Source organism: Eretmochelys imbricata, chromosome 11, assembly GCF_965152235.1.
Source record: "Eretmochelys imbricata isolate rEreImb1 chromosome 11, rEreImb1.hap1, whole genome shotgun sequence".
Taxonomy (NCBI): domain Eukaryota; kingdom Metazoa; phylum Chordata; order Testudines; family Cheloniidae; genus Eretmochelys; species Eretmochelys imbricata.
This window is the reverse complement of record NC_135582.1, coordinates 2,588,590-2,608,490: the sequence shown is the minus strand read 5'-3', so window position 1 is coordinate 2,608,490 and position 19,901 is coordinate 2,588,590. Positions and strand designations below refer to the sequence as shown.

At 56.8% G+C, this 19,901-nt stretch overlaps 1 protein-coding gene across 2 annotated transcripts in view; it reads left to right on the top strand.

Annotated features, from left to right (window-relative positions):
- The window catches only part of TMBIM1 (transmembrane BAX inhibitor motif containing 1), a 28,549-nt gene that overhangs the window by 1,382 nt on the left and 7,266 nt on the right, over window positions 1-19,901 (top strand). The window contains exons 1-2 of one of the 2 annotated variants that reach the window (XM_077830300.1): window positions 8,342-8,417; window positions 19,339-19,606. In XM_077830300.1, coding sequence (XP_077686426.1) covers window positions 8,394-8,417; window positions 19,339-19,606 — 292 coding nt within the window. In that variant the 5' untranslated portion in view covers window positions 8,342-8,393. Of the gene's footprint in view, window positions 1-8,341; window positions 8,418-19,338; window positions 19,607-19,901 lie in introns of those variants that run through there. The other variant, XM_077830302.1, reaches the window with a different exon arrangement.

The following is a 19,901-nucleotide window of genomic DNA, read 5'->3' as shown; positions in this document are numbered from 1 at the left end:
ACACGCCAGTATTAGGCACTCCAGCAGGCCCCTGGCCCCGCTGGAACAGACCCACCTAAGGCATGACTCACTCCTTCCCTGTTTTTATTTTTTTAGCCTGGGTGTGTAACCGCCCTGGGGCGAGTGGATCCAGGGGCCCAGCGATGGGATTTCTGCACGCTTCCAACTCACCCCGCAATCCAGGGCGGCTTCTGCTCTGTAAAACCTGGAAGTCAGTAGTAATCGGCAATAATTATCAGGGCTACTAGTGGGGATTAATTTTAAACATCAGCAGGAAAACCCTGTGTAACTGACGTGACATTTACAGCATGCTGTTCCTGCTGCTTTTATGTCCTGCTCCCCCGGCCAGGGAAGGGTAAGTACCAGCTCCAGGAGACATACCCACGCTAGCTCTGCTGGGGCTAGCAGGACGAGCTAGCGGCCCCGAGTCGGATCCCAGCTGAAACCCTCGGCGTGTGTTCGGGCAGACAGCCCGTCCTGCCATGGCTACGCAGTTGTTTTTAGTGCACTAGCTCCATTAGAGCTAGCGTGGGTACGTCTGTCTGAGCTGGAAATTACAGCCCCAGTGTCTGTTCACACCCACATCTGTTTCAGGCCCCTTTTTTTCAGGGCTTCAGCTTTATTTCTTCCAACTTGTAACCAGTTCAGCATGATCATCCCTTCGCCAGCTAAGCCAGGGTGTCTGCAGGGGCCCATCCGTTCCCCGCAGGGGCCTATCCGTTCCCCACAGGTTCCCACTCTACCAGCCACTTGCCTGAGACTGTTAGTCTGTTCTCACCGGCTTCCCAGCCTTCTCCTCACAAAAACCCCCTGCTCCTGGCAACTCCCCCTACACCTGGCCCCCTGGCTGGCTTTTATACTCACCTGATCCCCAGCTGATCAGTCTCAGCTGGGAGGTTGTGTGTGTGTGTGGGGGGAGAGTTCTCCACTTTAAGGGCCAGAACCCTGTGACAGCTTCTTTAGGAGGAGAGATTGGGACTGTTCAGCCTAGAAAAGAGACGACGAAGGGGGGACGTGACGGAGGTCTATACAATCGTGACGGGTGCGGAGAACGTGACTGGGGCAGGGTTATTCACCTCTTCACGTAACACAAGCACCAGGAGTCATGCCATGAAATTAATGGGCAGCAGGTTTAAAACAAACATGAGGAAGTATTTCACACAACGCACTGTCAATCTGTGGAACTCACTGCCAGGGGATGTTGTGAAGGCCAAGGCTATAACTGGGTTCGAAAAAGAACGAGATAAGTTCATGGAGTATAGGCCCATCAATGGCTATGAGAGAAGATGGTCAGGGATACAACCCCATGCTCTGGGTGTCCCTAAACCTCTGACTGCCTGAAGCTGGAACTGCATGACAGGGGATGGATCACTCAATAATTGCCCTGTTCCGTTCATTCCCTCTGAAGCACCTGGCACCGGCCGCTGTGAGAGACAGGATCCTGGACTAGCTGGACCATTGCTCTGTCCCGGGCTGGCCATTTGCATGTTTGTAAATTAATAATAATAACAATAAAAAATCACTTCTCGATAGTGCCATGCCAGGATTTAAAAGCACTGCCCAGCTGTTAAATAGACACTGTCGGAGAGTTTATTAGAGAGGCGAGATGGGTGGGGCGATATTTTTTATTCTCTCTCTCTAAGGTCCTGGGACCGACATGGCTCCAACCCCACCGCAGACTACAATGGAGAGCGTAGATTATTAATAGTTATTGTTGTTATTCATTTGAACTCCACGGGAGGGCTCATTGCCTGCCATTGCTAGGCTGCATAGGGACTGGCCTGGTGACTCATATGGAGAATATTCTAATGCCGAATAAATCGAGGCTGTGGTCTCACCTGGGTCGTGTGGGCAGCACTGGCTACTGCAGAATGAGAGGGGCTCAGGGGATGGCGAAAAGAATGATCCCGGCCTGGAAAAACTTGGGTGTGAAGAGTGATTGAAAAGCCCAGGACTGTTGCCTTAGAAAGGAGAATCCCGATCCAATAGTGACTGAGAAAGGCGGGGGGGGGGAGGGGGGGACGACTTCTGTTCCCCTTGTCTCATAACACAGGAACCAGGGACATGCAATGAAATTAAAAGGCAGGGAATTGAAAACCGATAAAAGTCAACAGTTTTACACACGGCGTGGAATTAGCTGGTGGAACTCTCCGCCACAGGAAGCTGTTAAGGCCAAATGCTTTGCAAGCTTTCAAAAGGGATTGGACCTTTATGTGGACACTTTTATAATAACTAACGCCAACGTAGATTGTGGCAGGATATTAAACCTCCTGCTTCGGGGCTTGAGCCGACCTCCAACCATTAGAGATCAGGACAGGCCTAATGTGAGGGGCAGATTATCCCACATCTGCTGGTGCGGGGTTCTTGCACCTTTCTGTGCAGCATCTGGGACCAGTCACTGAGCCAGGTGAGAGGGACCTCGGCTCTCATCCAATCTGGCTCTTCTTAAGTGACTCCCAAGCCCAAGTATTGTCAGGATCAGGCGCTAACTTTAGGCCTCGGGGTGTGTGAGCTATAGCCCAGCTGATCTCGTCCCAGTTAACAGGCGCGTTTCCCCCATTGGACCAGTGAAGCGTTTGGATTGACGCATGCCCCAGCAACAATCTCCCGCCGCTGCCTGGCAACTCGGGTGACACCGCTGCTAAGTCTGGAGGGGCAGGGCTCTGCTTGACAGCGGCTTTGCACAGGGGGTGAATAACGGGGCAGGGCCAGATTGGGCCCGGTACCGCCGGGCGCTAGGAGCGGACTGGGGCACTCAAGCGGCGGGAGCTGCAGGGAGCGAGCCGCCCAGCCGCCCTGGAGAGGAGGCAGGCTGATGGCAGGGGAGCAGATGCTCAGCCGGCGGGAATCAGCCCCGCTCTGTGGCGGACGTCCCGGGGGGATGGTGCCCGTGTGGCACTCCGCTGATTGATGCCAGCTGAGGCTCTGGCCCGTTCATTGCACGTAGCTGGTGGCGTTCTCAGGGACAGAGGTTGGGGCCTTCGCTTGTTTCTACTCTGATCTCTTGACTCTGGTGTGAATCAGCGATGACATTGCTGCCAGAATCAAGCCCCTCCGTCATTAACCTGATGAGGCCCCTCTAATTAATTACAGGTTTCAGAGTAACAGCCGTGTTAGTCTGTATTCGCAAAAAGAAATGGAGTACTTGTGGCACCTTAGAGACTAACCAATTTATTTGAGCATGAGCTTTCGTGAGCTACAGCTCACTTCATCAGATGCATACCGTGGAAACTGCAGCAGACTTTATATATACACAGAGAATATGAAACAATACCTCCTCCCACCCCACTGTCCTGCTGGTAATAGCTTATCTAAAGTAATCGTCAGGTTAGGCCATTTCCAGCACAAATCCAGGTTTTCTCACCCTCCACCCCCCCACACAAATTCACTCTCCTGCTGGTGATAGCCCATCCAAAGTGACAACTCTTTACACAATGTGCATGATAATGAAGTTAGGCCATTTCCTGCACAAATCCAGGTTCTCTCACTCCCTCACCCCCCTCCAAAAACCCACCCCCATACACACACAGACTCACTCTCCTGCTGGTAATAGCTCGTCCAAACTGACCACTCTCCAAGTTTAAATCCAAGTTAAACCAGAACATCTGGGGGGGGTGGTAGGAAAAAACAAGAGGAAATAGGCTACCTTGCATAATGACTTAGCCACTCCCAGTCTCTATTTAAGCCTAAATTAATAGTATCCAATTTGCAAATGAATTCCAATTCAGCAGTTTCTCGCTGGAGTCTGGATTTGAAGTTTTTTTGTTTTAAGATAGCGACCTTCATGTCTGTGATTGCGTGACCAGAGAGATTGACCAGACTCCAGCGAGAAACTGCTGAATTGGAATTCATTTGCAAATTGGATACTATTAATTTAGGCTTAAATAGAGACTGGGAGTGGCTAAGTCATTATGCAAGGTAGCCTATTTCCTCTTGTTTTTTCCTACCCTCCCCCCCCCAGATGTTCTGGTTTAACTTGGATTTAAACTTGGAGAGTGGTCAGTTTGGACGAGCTATTACCAGCAGGAGAGTGAGTTTGTGTGTGTATGGGGGTGGGTTTTTGGAGGGGGGTGAGGGAGTGAGAGAACCTGGATTTGTGCAGGAAATGGCCTAACTTCATTATCATGCACATTGTGTAAAGAGTTGTCACTTTGGATGGGCTATCACCAGCAGGAGAGTGAATTTGTGTGGGGGGGTGGAGGGTGAGAAAACCTGGATTTGTGCTGGAAATGGCCTAACCTGACGATTACTTTAGATAAGCTATTACCAGCAGGACAGTGGGGTGGGAGGAGGTATTGTTTCATATTCTCTGTGTATATATAAAGTCTGCTGCAGTTTCCACAGTATGCATCTGATGAAGTGAGCTGTAGCTCACGAAAGCTCATGCTCAAATAAATTGGTTAGTCTCTAAGGTGCCACAAGTACTCCATTTCTTTTTTCTAATTAATTAAACATCCTTCAAGTGGGAGCAGGATCATTGTCTCCCTGCCGTGACAGGGAAAATGAGGCACAGAGGGGGCTTGTCCAAGGGGGATCTTACGCTGGAAGCATGGGGAGGATTAGCGTACAGAGAGAGGGCGGGCGGGGGCAGGGATGCCCTGGCACGGGGGCGTGACTGTGCTGGTGACTCTCGGAGATCGAGGTTGTAGCAGGGCTTGGTTGATCTTCTGCTTGGGAGCCGATACTCCCCTTTCTGGAGCCGTGGCTGGTTTTTGTTCCCCCTCCGCCCAGGCAGGAGGATCCCCAGGCTGTCACATGCTCTGGCTGACCGCCCATGCAACGATTTTAACGATTTTAACGTACAGCGGGGAGCACGGCCCACGGCACCGGGACCCGTAGCAGCAGCGCTGTGAGCTGCCCCCAGCCGGGCCCTTTTGTGGCTTCTCCTGCCACCTGTGCCCACCTGCTCTTGCTCCTCCCGGCTGGCGGGTTGCCCTCCCAGGGGGAACGCTGGGGTCCTTCCTCCCTGGGGCTTGCTGCTGTTTACACTCCCCTTCCCCTCCCCGCCTGCCCCCAGACAGGAATAGCAGCAAGTGGAAGTGGGCCCATTGCCGTCTCATGGCTCTTTGGGTGTCCCGTGGAGCGGAGGAGGCCCAAGGCCTCCTGAGGTTACGGTCCCGTTTGCCGTCAGCCGCCAGGTCCCCTCCCTGGCAGGGCACGTCGCAGAGGAAGGAGGTCCGTTGACCTGTTTCCTTCCAGGCCCTGGAGCCCTGCTCTCGTCCCGCGCGCTGATCAGTGGCCGGGCCGAATGCCCGTTGTGGGCGGCCCCTGGGCTGCAGTGGGGTTTGGATCAGAGCCCGGGAGAGCCGGCAGCTACAGCCCTCGTGTGAGCCCTGGGGCAGGACGCTGGGGTAACCTCATGGCAGGACTCTCGTGAATGTCCGGGCATCAGCTGTTGCATTAGTGTCCCTCGAAGGCCCTTTGGCATCCGTGTCCCGCCTCTCCCTCGCTGCCTGTTCTGTCACTCCCTTGGCCTCGGCTACCTGGCCTCGCTCACCTGCAGAGGGCTCCGGCCGGATGTCCCGGGAGGCAGAGCCTGGCGCTCCTTTCCCCTGCCTTACCCCGAATGGCAAGGTCAGCTCCGGCCCAGCCTGCCAGCTACGCCCACCCATGGCAGAGCAGCATGCGGCCACGATTCCCAGGCCCTGCCACCGCTTGCAGGGGGATCCCTACGGGAGACCCCAGCCGTACTGAGAGAGGGAGGACGGAACCACGGCTGGATGCCCACTGTGGTGAGCCACGGCATTGGGGGCTGGCCCCAGTCCAGCAAAGCACGTGATCCCCTTCTCCCAGCCCGTTCTGGAGCCCCTGCTGTCCTTGCTTCTCCTAGGAAACGGCCTCCCAGCCCCGTGGCCCGTAAGCTCGGAGGTCCCCTCCTCCCTGAATCCTGCAGGTAACAGCCTGATCTCCTCTCCCCCACTGAGGTTTGCTGTGCAGACCCCCTCTTACTCCGTGCTTAGCTGAGTTCGCCACGGCTGCCTCTAGCAAACTCTTCGCGTCGCCCCAGCAGCCCCGGATTAGCTCCTGTGCCGGCCGCTGAGCAACCGAGCAGGGTGTCAGTCTCCATCGCCTTCTGCCAGCCGGCCCGTCGCCGAGATGCCCACGCAGCTCCCCGCCGTGTGACTGCTGCTGAGGGTTGTCCGTCGCGAGGGATGGGATGGGAGGCCTCTGCGGGTCCGTCTACACTGCAGCGAGAACCCCGAGTCTCCGAGCCCGGGTCAGTTGGCTCAGGCTCGGGCTGCGGGAATAGGAATGGCAGTGTAGACGTCCAGGCTGGGGCTGGAGCCCAGGCTCTGAAATCCACCCCGCTCCCATGGTTTGAGTCTAGACGGCAGTTTTTAGCCCTGCAAGCCCGTGTCAGCTGGCCCGGGCCAGCCGTGGGTCTTCTACTGCTGTGTAGACGTCGACTTTCCCGGCTCTGCCTCCCCTGTCGGATTTCCTCTCCGCGCTCAGCTCCGGGTCGCTCCCTGCATCGCTGCTTCCTGTTGTCTGCGCTTCGGCCTGCCCCGCACCTGGAGAGATCAGCTCCCTTTTCCCCGCAGACTCGCCCGGCGGAGGGTTTCCGCTCTGGCTCAGGGTCCCCGGGCGGGCGTCACTGGCTCTCCGCTCCTCCTCGCTGAGAGCCGCTCCCCCTGCGTGGTCGCACCTGCGAGTGTCCTTCACGTCCGGCTCTCTCCCTCTTCCTGGCCATCAAGGGCGATGTCAAACAGGTCGGGCTACGCACTGATCCCTGGGGTTCCCCTTCACTCAGCTGCCTCCCACACACACATACTCCTCCTTTCCCCTAAACTAGCTCCTCTCTCGGAGACCCCCACCCCCACCCCCAGCTCCTGAACACCGGGCTCCCTCCTGGTCCTGCCCCCCACTGAGTCTCTCCGGGCCACAAGGATACTGCAGGGAGATCAAAGTCGGGGCGTCTACACTGGAGACCAGGCCAAGCTGCCCCACACATCACAGCCCCTGTCAATAGCCAAACCCGACAGCCACTGGATAAACCCTTTGTGACTGCCGCATGGGCCGTCCTGGGCAGCAAAGAGCAGAGGGGTGGTGGGCGCCCAAGGCCGGGCTGGGTCTGGGCACTGCCCTGAGTTCTCTCGGGATCCCTGCATTGGCTGCGTATGACCGAGCGGGGCCGTGACCCGTCCCCGGGCCTGTTCTGCCGGAATTGCAGGCTGTTGCTTCAGGTGCATGACAGGGCGGTGATGGGGCTGAGTCCCTGGGGAGCCGAGGGGGAGGGGTTCTGCTTTCTGGGACCGTCGGCATCTGGGCAGCAATCGGAGCCAGCCAGGATGGGGCTATTTGAATGGCTCTGTTCTTCCAGGCAGGTGGCCCTGAGAGATTGTGTAGGGGGCGCCGGAAATGTGGAATGACCCTCTGTGGTGAAGTGGGACTGTTCTTAATGTTTCCTCTGAATAGTGTGGGGGTGCCTTAGTTTCCCCTATGCAATTCTTAAGTATCTAGGGGGTGGGGTAAGGGTGTATGATTGTTGCAGAGCCCTAGAGGGCAGGTGTGTGCAGGGGTCTGGACACAGAGAATGGCCAACACCCTGTTTCCTGGCCACCGATGGCCTGGGCCCTTCCCCCCTGCAAGGTGAGAGCTAAAGGGTTGGAGAACAAAGGAATCAGGTGCCCTTCTGGCCCGGGAAAGGGACAAAGCCCAGAGGAGGGGGGGCTGGAGGGAGTTTCTGTTTGGGGCTGGCTGGGACATGGAGTGAAGTGCAGACATGGTTGTCTGGCTCACTGCCCCCCAAAATGGACCCAGCTGAGGGGTCCCGTTCTCTGCACCTACAAGCTCTGGTTTAGACCATGTTCCTGTCATCCAATAAACCTTCTGTTTTACTGGCTGGCTGAGAGTCACGTCTGACTGCAAAGTTGGGGGGCAGGACCCTCTGGCTTCCCCAGGAGCCCCGCCTGAGCGGACTGGCTGTGGGAAGTGCACGGAGGGGCAGAGGATGCTGAATGCTCCGAGGTCAGACCCAGGAAGATGGAAGCCGTTTGATCTGTGTGTCCTGCAGACAGTCTGCTCACAGAAAGGTGACTGCCCCAGAGTCCTGCCTGGCTTCACGGGGAGCAGTTCCAGAGCATCGCCCAGGGACTCCGTGACACCCTCCCCGCCCCCCCATTGGGACACTAATTCTATCCCCATGACCGCTCACCCCTTGGCCTGCGGCAGCCGGGCAAAGGCCAATTGACCCAGGGGGTTTTGTGGTGGGGACGCCCATCTGCTGAGCACTGGGCTGAGACCCACCAAACTCATGTCATGCAGGGGCACCCAGCTCTGCCTGAGATCACCCAGGGACGCTCCAGAGGACGGCAGTGGGACCCACAGCTGCTCACAAAACCAGAGCCTCGAAGGCATCTCGGTACCTGACTCTCCTGATCTCAGCGGACGGGATGCCCAGCACCCAAGGGGCAGAGGTGGGTCTGAGGTGGGGAAGCAGTAGGGTGAGTTATCCAGGGATCGGCCCTTCACTGGCTAGATCAGACCAAGGAAGTGGGGCATCAGCGTAGAGGCAAAGGGCAGCTGGGGGCAGGAGCTGCTGGTAAGAGCCAGTGTGAAGAGGAAGCCTTGAGCTGTGACCCAAGTGCCGTCCCTCCACAGGCAGATCCTGACCCTGCCCAACGGCTCCCAGGCCTGGCTCTGGTAGTGTCCCAGCTCCTGAGCGTGGGAGGCATTCCCCAGCAGGCTGATGGCCTCAGTGGGAGATGGGCCCCCCGGGGAGCCCCCTTGGTCAGGGAGAAAAGTCATTACCCCAGGTTGCCATGGGGTGGGATGTAACTATTAACCCATAGGGTGCTGGCATCTTCCTGATGGCCCACTGCATGACAGTGTGTGCAAATCAGCTACAAAGAAACCCAGCAACGTGGCCAGGGAAATTAACCGGGCCGGGCACCCGGGCTGGTGCTTTACTGGCTGACAGACCCAGCTATGACAGGGAGCGGAGATCTGCCTGCGCCTTGGTGGGCCGGGGGTTAACTTCAGCTCCCCGCACTCAGCGACTGCTTGGGGGATGGTGGCCCCGAGGTTCAGTCTCAAGCTGGGGGCTCTCCGGTTCCTTGTCTACTCCTGCCTTGTGTTAGCCGCGCTGCCCGGTAATGGTGGGACCATGCGGCCCAGCGACACTCTTCCCACCAGCTTGCATCACAGCCAGAGGGCGAGCCGAGGAGGGAAATCTTGTGTAGGCAACAAGAGCAGCGGGCAGGGCACGCTGGGCGGCACAGAGGGCCGTGACGGGGTTGTGTGGGGCGGAGGGCAGCGCCCCTTTAAATGGTTGGTGAGCCCACTAGCGGCGCTCACCGTGTTCTGTGTCACAGAAGCTGCAGCGGGTGCAGCTGGCTCTGGTGGGTTTGGGCGGAGGTGCTGGTCTGGGGCAGCCGTGTCTGGGTGCTCCCTGGGGTTTGTGGCTGTGTAAAGAGCAGGAGAGGCTGCTTGCCTGTGGGCGCAATTCTTGCCTAGCAGAACCCGCGCCGAGCAACGGGCTCCTGAGGAGCGAGACTCCGCCGCTGGGCAGGCGCGATGAGGGAGGCAGTGAAAGAAGGAAAGCCCAGTCGGAGGGGAAGGCATCCTGGTCGCTGGGGTGGCGGAGGCTGGCAGGGTGGGCTCGTGTGCTGGGGAACGGTATGCGATCGCCTAGGGACCGCCAGGGAGGGAGGGGGATGGGATGGGGCAGGAGAGAGCTGGGTTATAGGGGGATGCAGCCGGAACGCCCCTGCCCTGTACTGCGGCTGGGACTGGCCTCTGGGACACCCGTGGAGGCCCGACAGCAGATGACCCCTTCGCCTGTTGCACTGGGGAGAGCTGGTTGCCCCAGGTTGCTCTGGAGACACAGCAGAGAAGCTAGAGCACGGGGCTGCTGATCAGCCCTCACGCAGCCCCCCGGAGTCCCACCCAGCCTGGGGGGCTTCATCCCGGCTTGTGTTCCCGAAGGCCCCACCACGCCTGGCTGTTGCCCAGAGACCCGAGAGCTCAGATACTGAATCCATGTCCTCCCCCGACGAGCCGCCGGTGGGCAGATGTGTTCCAGCTGTGGGCAAAGAAGTCGTCTGAGCTCTCAGGGCTTGTCTCTCTGGCTGTCGCTGCCCCTGGTAGGGGTACAGCCTCCTCCGGGCCAGCGGGTTGCGAGATCAAATCCCCCAGCTCCTGTGCCAGGCGGGCCCTGCTGGGCAGTCAGGGCTGGCACCTCTGCCCGGTCCGATTGCACGGCGCTATTCCACCAGGCATAGGAGGTTCCTAGGCAGGATTAGAGGGAGGCACCCGCTGGAAGGTTAGGGTGGGGCTGAGATCATTATTCTGGACGCTCATGGAGCTGGCATAGGAGACAGCACTGGCTAGACTGGCATGATCGGGGGGCTCTTCTGCGTGCGGCCCCTGTATTGGTCATGAGGTGATGGAAGAGGTCACAAGAAGCTGATGGGGATGGGACCGTCTCTTGTCAGAAAGGAATGGGGCAGTCTGGTGAGCCGGGGAGAGCGGAGGAGGGAGAAAGGCAGGAAGAGGCTGGGGAAACCAGAGACCCCGGGGAGAAGAGCAAAGTCTGCCAGGGCATGTGGAGACCGAGATGGCAGAGGTGTCCGGAGGATCCGTGAGGAGGAGAATGAGAAGGGGCAGAGAGAGCAGGGGACCACAGCAAGTCTGGGGCACTCGGGGGGCAGGCAGGGGAGTGTATGGGTGGCCTGAGAGGGGTAAGGAGCACGCCGATAAAGGCCAGGAACGAGGGCCGCCCGGCCATGGTGGCTAAGACTGTCCTAAGGCGGGTGCCGGCCGGGGATGAGCTGCAGGGGCTGTGGCCCGGGAGGGAGGGAGGAGGGAGCCTGCACTGAGGCTTGGGGGAAAGCCTGGGGAGAGTCATCTAAAGACTGAGCTGGAAGAGGGGGCGGGGGGAATCTGTCTCTGCCAGCTGCCCCACTGAATGCCGAGCCCTTGGTGCCTTGCCACATTCACCCTGCAGCCCTCTCCTCTCTATCAGCGCCTGCTCACGCATGGTCCCTAGAGCCGCCGGGGGACTCGTGGGCCGGGCTGCCCCCTGGGAAGGGCGCTGGCTGGGCGTGATGGGCGGGGAGCAGCTGCACGGGGCATCTGCCCCTGCGGAGTGCGTGTTGCGGGGAAGGCCCAGGAGGCGCATTGGGAGCTACGTTCCTGGAAGCCTTTGACAGGGAAGAGGAGCCAGGAACAGAACTAGCCGGGCAAGAGAGAGGGCCGGACCTGTGCCCCGGGCCGGCCAGTTGCCGGGAGGGAGGCGTGGCTGGAGTCCTCCAGCCATGGAGCACGGAGAGCTGGGTCGGGGCCTGGGTTTCCCCAGGAGTGCCAGGCAATTGTGCCACAGACACGTGAGGCGTGCGGCCCGCTGGCAGTGGGGAGAGGGCGTCCCCGGCACCAGACCAGTCAGGCTGGTTTAGTTGCACCCGTGCTTGGTAACGTGGGACGCGGATCCTCCCAGAGACAGCGTCAGGCCCTGCCTAGGTTATTCTCCGGCTCCCCCCACCCAGCCTTCTGAGCAACCCCAGAGCAGGGAGCATCACTGGGAACACGTGGGGCCAAGCACCCCCTTGTGCCGGCATGCAAGAGAGGAGGGCAAACACCTCTCTTCCTCCGGCCTATGGTTTGCTCCTGGGTGTAGGCCAGACACTGGTGGCTAGATGCCTAGAGGGGGGCAGCAGGGCCCGTGCCCGGAGGCAGAAACTCAAACACCTAGGGAACTTTTACCCTAAAAACTTAGGCACCATGTGGCTTTAGACAGGAGTTTTGTGGATGGCAGCAGAGCCTAAAACTGGGACTTAAGCACCTAAACTCAGACGTAGACGCCTCTGTCCCTTTGTGATCCTCGCTCAGAGCGCCCCAGTTCATGACACGGTGGTTCTGAGATTGAAAAGACGGGGGGGGGCTGCAGGTTTGCGGGGGACAGAGGCAAACCCAGGTCACCAGTGACTCAACTCTCTGCAGCCTGTGGGCCAGCAGCTCCCCCGTTTTCACTCCCCACTGCTAGGTCTCCCAGGCTAGAGCATGGTGTGTTAACCCAGCCCCCCTCCCCAGGGTCTCTGTCACAAACTGTCTCATGGCCCGGGAACCCTGGATGTTTCTCACAATCTGATCAACAGCCCCCCAAGCAGTGGGGCCTGGCAAAGTCTGTGCATCTTTTGCTTCCCTTTCGGCTCTGAAGTTGTTGGGTCTGCCAAGGCCACCGCTGGGTTTCTTTCCCTTTTCACCTGGGTCTCGCTTTGCATGAAAGAAGATAAAGAGCAAAGCAGGCCTATTAAGTCATTAGGGAGGAAGCAGCCCGGCTGAGTGGCTACACCCCAGAGCAGGCATCAGATCTGCCTCTGCTACAGGCTCTGTCACGCAGACTGGTCCCACCCAGCACAGGATTGTTCCTGATTGTACATTTCCTAGGGTTTTCTTTAGACTCATTGTAGAAGTCCCAGGCCATGGGGCTCCCAGCCCTTCCCCTGGGATCTGGCTCTTCCCGAGTCTGATTTTCCATCCTGATTTCGTTCTGCTCGCACTAGTCCCTTTGCCGCATACCGGCTCCCTTCAGACACTGATGGGCTGCGGTCACATCTGCCCTGTCACAGCCCAGCCAAGCCACACCTCGTAAGGGCCATGGCCCTGGCTCCGTGGTGCGCGGCCTCTGGTTACAGAGTAAATTCCCCTTTTTACCCAACCGAACAGAGGGGAGACAAAAGACAAGCGGTGGGGACTGCCACAAGGAACTTGTGGCCTTTGGCTGGCCTGCCATCCGGCCAGGCGGAGGGGGAAGTGGAGACATAGGCAAAAGGCCATGAGATTATCTGACTGTGTTCGTGCACCACGCCAGGTCTTGTTGTGTTTTAATTCCTGAAGGGCTGGACCAACCTGCCCATTCTGGGTTGTCACCCCACCCCCTCACCTGTGCTCAGGCTCTGTCACGGTGACCTGGGACAAAGAGCAATCCCAGCTCCTGCCCTGTGACCGATGCTCCTTCCTGGAGAGCAAAGCCAGGAAGGGGTCAGGTCCTGAGCTGCCTACATACCCACCTGTCCTCTCCTTTGTCTGCTGGGATGCTGTTTATTTCCTTTCCGCAGCAACTCACCCAAGCCAGCTCCAAGTTCCTGGGTCTGCCCTGAATCCTGGGTGCAGAGTCCCCCGGTTATCCCAACGCTGTGCTGTAAAGAGAGGGCACCACGTGCTGACGGCAGCATCGGGGCAATTAGTTTGTCCTAGGCAGGAGGGTGGCAAGTGGTGGTAGGTCATCCCTGCCCTCCGGGGACTCGAGATGCCAGGGTTTCCAGGTCACCAGCCGGGCAGTTTATTTTTGGCTGCACAGTCATAAAATTAACAAAACGATACAGAGGGCAGGCCTACATAGCAAATACCCCCACCACACACACATATACCCCACCACACACACATATACCCCACCCCACTTTAGAGAGCAGGCCTGATTCAGCTTGAAAGAGACACTCTCTTTACCTCTGGGCCCTGCATTTAGGTTTCTAAAAGCCAAGGCCCGCTGATACCTTTCCAGAGTGTTTTTCAATTCCCAGCCAGATCATCTGAGCAAAGAGCTCCTGTCTGCCCTGCCATTGAGTCCAGCGGCATGAAGTAAGTGTCCATGTCAGCATTTGCAGGATCAGCACCTGAGCAAAAGCTCAAACAAGCAATGCGATGCCTAGAATAGGTCTGAAGAGCTTCCTGCATAGGATCTAGCTAGGTACTTATATGGCCCAATCGCTGCAACATCTGGGCACCTATTGAATCCCTGGCAGTTTTCTCTGTGGATTGCGGGTGCTTCTCTATATGAAGAAATCATGGGCTGGCTAATGAGAGAACCACAGGCTGAACCTTGTGCCTCTCAGGGAGCAGAGCGGCAGCAGCTGGGTGGAGCCTGCCCTGTTATCACCCGGATGCTTGCAGCTGAGCGCTCCCCAGAAGAGGATATCCTGCGTTTGCTTCTACTAGATCTAGGTGGGTGAGTTTGCTTGGGGCAAATCAGATGAGGTGAGCTGGGACTCTGCAGGGAATTCTACCCTATGGAGCCTCTCTGCTCCCTAGGCACGGGGTGGGGTTAGTGACTAATGGGGCCTGGTCCCCAGCTCGGAGCCTCAGCTGATACCTGCTAAGGAGGGTGATTGTGCCCCTTGGAATGAGCTTCTGATCTCTTCACCATCACCCCAGCGGCTTTCAAGCAGTCCTACAACCCACCAGCCCTAGTGCTGGAAAGCTTGGCCTAGCGGTTTGTGGGTCTCTCTAGCTGCTGCGTGTGCCCCTTTCAGGGACCCTAAAACAAAGCCAAGACATCTGGCAGGATCTCCCTGAGAAGGATTGCTGCCTTCCTTTCCTGTATGATCAGCCCCCTACCCCACATGGTTCTGCCCTGCAGCTTCACCCCAGCCTCTGCCTTTGGCTCAGATTCACTCTGACCGGTGGTGGTTTGATGTGGTCATTGACAGGAGCAGGTCAGACTGCCGTTTGCTCACACCCTGCTGGGGCAACCGGCTCCCCCTTGCCTCCATGTCAGAGGCAGCTAATCTGAGCCACTCTTTCCTCCTGGAAGTGTGGGAGTAGAACTGAGTTACTGTGATAATTTACATGGGCTTAACGACACCCCAGCGGTGGGTATCAGTCAGCATTACCCTCTGCTGGCTGGAATCAGAACTGCCAGACTGTTTCATAGACCCTATACTGCTCGAGGCAAAGGGGGATTTTCCTGTGCTCCTGTTGGAGGGACTTCTGCTTCTCTACCTGGAAGGCCCTAGCTCTGGCCCCGCCACTGCTGCTGGGAATATGAGTGGACGCTCTTAGATGGTCCAGAATTGACTATGGTATTTTCCTCGCCTCACGTGCCGCACAGCTGAGGGTTGGGAGTGGGTCTCAAACATTACTTAACCCCAACCGCGTGGCAGGGAGGTATTATTATCCCCGCTCTTTAGATGGGGAAACTGAAGCGGAAGTGACTTGTGCAAGATCAGGCAGCGAGTCTGTCACTGAGTGGCAAATAGAATCTGGGGGTGTTCACACCCACTCTCCTGCTCTAACCACTAGACTGACCTCCCTCCAGGAGCCACACAGGAAGCTCCCTGTCCAGGATGGAGTCCCAGTCCTTCAACCGCTAAATTGTCACCCCATTTCCTACCAGCGTTCTAATTTTTAGCTCATCAGGTAGGAACATTCAAGACATGGGATTGTGGGAGGGATGGGAGAGGGCCTCGGCCCTTCGGGAGGGGCACTGTTAACCTCCTTAAAACTAAAAAGGTGAGACTTATGTGGAATGTGTTACAAGGAAACCGTCCACGCAAAAAACCTTCCCCTTTGTGCCAAGGACCCTCTGGAGATGGTGACGATGATCTCTACCTCTGGTACAGCGCTTTTCCTTCGTAGACCTCAGAGGGCTTTACAAAGGATCATCCTCCCCCTCTCTGTGCCTCAGTTCCCCCACCTGTGCAGTGGGGATTGACTGGCCCAAGATCCCCCAGCAGGCAAGTGAGGGAGCTGGGAATAGAACCCAGGTGTCCTAGGCTCTATGCACATGGGATTAGGTGGAGGATCCAAAGGAGGATTTGTAAGACATAGGAAAAAATCAAGCCATCCCGGTGCAGCTCTGGGACTTCAAGGGGACCCCTTGAGGCCTAAGATGTTTGCAGATGTTAAATACTCTGGGTGCCTCCCCAAAGCCCTACTATCTGCTGTGGCAGACCTGAAAATTAAACTGCAGGCTGGATCAGGTTCATCCGTGACCTGGGGCCTGTGTCTCCTCTCGCACCAGCTGAGTCAGGAGAGAGGGCAGTGAAGTTGGTGGGCTTGGGCCAGAGTAAAAAGGGGGGAAAGGAAACTCCGGATCAGTCCCTGGGCTTCCAAGTCCTCGGGGCCACCAGGCAACCTGCTCTCCTTGCTGAGGGATGGGTCTGTCTTTAGGTGCCCAGAGAGTAGTTATCGGTGGTTCACAGTCATGCTGGAAGGGCATAATGAGTGGGGTCCTGCAAGGACCAGTTCTGTTCAATATCTTCATCAATGATTTAGATAATGGCATGGAGAGTACACTTATAAAGTTTGCAGACAATACCAAGCTGGGAGGGGTTGCAAATGCTTTGAAGGATAGGATTAAAATTCAGAATGATCTGGACAAACTGGAGAAATGGGCTGAAGTCAATAGGATGAAATTCAATAAGGACAAATGCAAAGTACTCCACTTAGGAAGGAACAATCCGTTGCACACAAACAAACTGGGCAATGACTGCCTAGGAAGGAGCACTGTGGAAAGGGATCTGGGGGTCATAGTGGATCAGGAGCTAAATATGAGTCAACGGTGTAACACTGTTGCAAAAAAAGCAAACATCAGTCTGGGCTGTATTAGCAGGAGTGTTGTAAGCAAGACACGAGAAGTAATTCTTCTGCCCTTCTCCACCCCGATTAGGCCCCAACTGAAGTGTTGTGTCCAGTTCTGGGCACCACATTTCAGGAAAGACGTGGGCAAATTGGAGAAAGTCCAGAGAAGAGCAACAAAAGTGATGAAAGGTCTAGAAAACATGGCCTATGAGGGAAGATTGAAAAAATTGGGTTTGTTTAGTCTGGAGAAGAGAAGACTGAGAGGGGACATGAGAACAATTTTCAAGTACATGAAAGGTTGTTACAAGGAGGAGTAAGAAAAATTGTTCTTAACCTGTGAGGACAGGACAAGACGCAATGGGCTTAAACTGCAACCAGGGAGGTTTAGGTTGGACATGAGGAAAAACGTCCTAGCTGTCAGGGTGGTGAAGCCCTGGAATAAATTGCCCAGGGAGGTTGTGGAATCTCCATCATTGGAGATTTTTAAGAGCAGGTTGGACACACACCTGTCAGGGATGGTCTAGATAATATTTAGTCCTGCCATGAGTGCAGGGGACTGGACTAGATGGCCTCTTGAGATCCCTTCCAGTTCTGTGATTCTATGCTTCTCGTGTGTGACAACTGCTGGGAGAGGGCTCTGGGTGTGTCGCGTGGCCCCGAATGCAAAGGAAGAAGCTAAGGTGGCCGTCTCAAATGACAAGCTGTGCACGAAGCATGGTGCAGCCCCGATGGCCTGCACCAGGTCTCTTCCCCTTAGTATAACTGAAAGTATGGTAACAGGGGGATAATTAATCTGTTACATTTGTGAGAGCGAGACTGGGACATGCATCGCAAGCCTGTTACTGCATTAGATTCCTGCTCCTGCCCTTGTGCCTCCAGGCTCTCCTTGCCTCCTGCTTGTAACCAGTCTGGGCACGCGCCCAGAGCTGGGACTAGAACCCTGCTCCTTTCCTTGGAAAACTTTCTCTCTGCCACTTGGGGTAAAAGCGAGCTCTCATAGTTGGCATAAGAAGTAGATCCATTGTCCTCTCTGCAGGCCCTGCCCCTATTGCACCACATGATCACACATGATACAGCTTGTGCATTACACACACAGGCCTCTCTCCCTTTCTGCTTCCTTGTGTCTTTCTCCTGCTCCGTGCCTGCTCTCAGGCCGTGCCCTTGGGATGGCTGGTTCCTGCCTATTCACGATGCGCCTCTTTCCCCCTTTAAACCCTGTGTCCTCCCTAGCTTTGTCTCCCTTCCTTCCTTCACTGAGCTCCTGTCCTGGACTCTGAGCTCTCAAGGGCAGGGACCGTGCCACTTACTTCTATGGTGCTAAGTGCGCCGGGAGCCATCCTGGCTCCATTGAAGTCAGTGGGAGTTTTGCAATTGACGTCGAGGCTAGACTTTCACTCCTGGCCTCGAATGAGTCTGGGATCCCTGTGCTGCATTGCTCCACTCGGTGAACTCCCAGCTTCCGGAGAGAGGCCAGCTCCTTGGAGGCACCATGACTCATCCCACTCACCTCCCGCTAGCTGGTGCTGCTTCGGCTGCAGTTTGCACGAGGGCACAGTGGAGAAGTAACATCGCCCCAAATCGCGAGTGGCTGGATCAGTAGTAATGAGGAGAGTGACTGTCCCCGTCCCGTGGACACACCCTGCAGTTGGGAGGTCAGTGGGAGTGCTGCCTGCATAACGGCCACAGATCGGTGCCCTGGTGTCAGATCAAGGATCCTTGTTGGGCAATTAATGACTGCAGAGCCCCTGGCTGGATTGTCCCAGACCCCCTGACGTCACACACGGGGCCCTGTCTGCCAGCGTCCAGGCTTCACACTGCAAACTCCCTGGACGATCCAACACCCGGATTGTCCGACAGTCCCTAGAGCATCTGTGCACTGGATGACTGGGGGGTGTCCGAAGCCTGGACTGTCACGGGGTGGAATCTGGGTCCTGCTTCCCATTCAGGTTCCACTTATAACGGGTTAGTATATAAGGAACAGAGGCTGCCATGGCGAGTGGCATCGGCTGCAGATGTTTCAAGCCCCGCGGTAGAAGGTGCTGCAGATGGGGGATAAGCAACCTATTGACCCGCTGGAGTCTGTAACAATTGACCGATCATCTACCAGCCCTGTATACGCCTCTCAAACGTGACCAGAATCTGTGACCCAAAAGCCCGTGGCCTCTGTCACTGGCCAACCATTTGGCTACTCCGTGACTGATCAGGGGCTGTTGCCTCTTTCTGGCCTGACCTGACTCTTGTCAGGGTGTGACCCCCTTTCCAACAAAGTGCGATGAAATATAGGAAGAACCGTAGCGTGATCTCTGGGCGGGTGAAATTCCCCTTGAATGCAGTCAAATGACACCGCCGTTGTCTGAGGGTGCTGAAATGTACCAGCTGGGGTTCCAGCTTAGGGCATAGCCCGATCCGGCTCCTGTTTGATCTCTGGCCCGACTCCCCGGATTTTAATGGCAGCAGGATTGGGCCCCTGTCAAAAATGCCACCTCTGTGTCAGGCTCCTGTCTGTGTCCAGCTGCAGTGAGGAGGGTTTAAAGGGCTCCTGGCCTCTTGTGACACGAAGCCAGTGGAAGGGATTTGGGGTCATTGGTGCCAGGGTTCCTGTGAGCTGGCTCCATGGCCCTGTCTCTCCCAACCCTGGCTCGCTGGCTGGGATGTCACAGAATTGCTGCCCCGGCGCTGCATGGAGAGATCATTTGATCTGAACCCCGGAAGGACTTGGGGAGAGCAGTTCGCTGCCTGGGGCCCCGGGGCCAAAATTACTTAGATGATTGTCGGCATTTAAGACCCACCCACTGAACTGACTCTTTGGTTACCAGGATCTGCCTTGCGCTGGGTCTCTTTTGAGGTCAATAATAGTCTTTATTGACCAGGCAGAAATATCACGCTGGCCATCTTGGGAGGAGGGCTCTGGCCGGTGGGTCTGCCCCTAGCTGGACTCCGGTGCACAGAGCCGCTGTGGCCCAGCGTCGTGAGTTTTGGCTAAGGGTCCATGAACTGCACAGACAATAATGGCAGATTTTTTTCTCCCTCTGTCTCCAGGTGCTTGAGAGCCAGCCTGAGCCTTTGGGAGTCCCCATGTCGTACCCCAGTGCTCCCCCGCCCTACGATGACAAGAATCCCCTCTATCCCCCACAGCCTGGGGGTCACCCACAGCCCGGAGCCTATCCCGGGGGCTACCCGCAACCTGCACCCTATCCCGGGAGCTACCCGCAGCCCGGAGGGTATCCTGGGGGCTACCCACAGCCAGGAGGATATCCCCACCCAGGTGTCCCAGTACCCCCCATGTCAACACTCCCGATGAACCAAGGTAAGCTGAGCATTCAAAATAGGGGGCACGGTGCAGAAACCCACTGATGGCCCATCTGGCCCCATCACCACCTGAGATCAGAGTAAACCCACTGGGCCATCAACGTGCTGAAAGCGAGAAGGGTCCACCCCTGGTTCCAGTTGTTCTTGGTCCCGTTCTGCACAGAAGCAGGTCACCCCAGGGACCGCGGCAAAGAGAGTAACAACAGGCTGGATTCTGCTCTCGGGGATGGGGCCAGACGTGCCATCAGGGTAGCAGTGCCCATGTGGGACTTGAGGAGTGCAAGGCAGAGGAG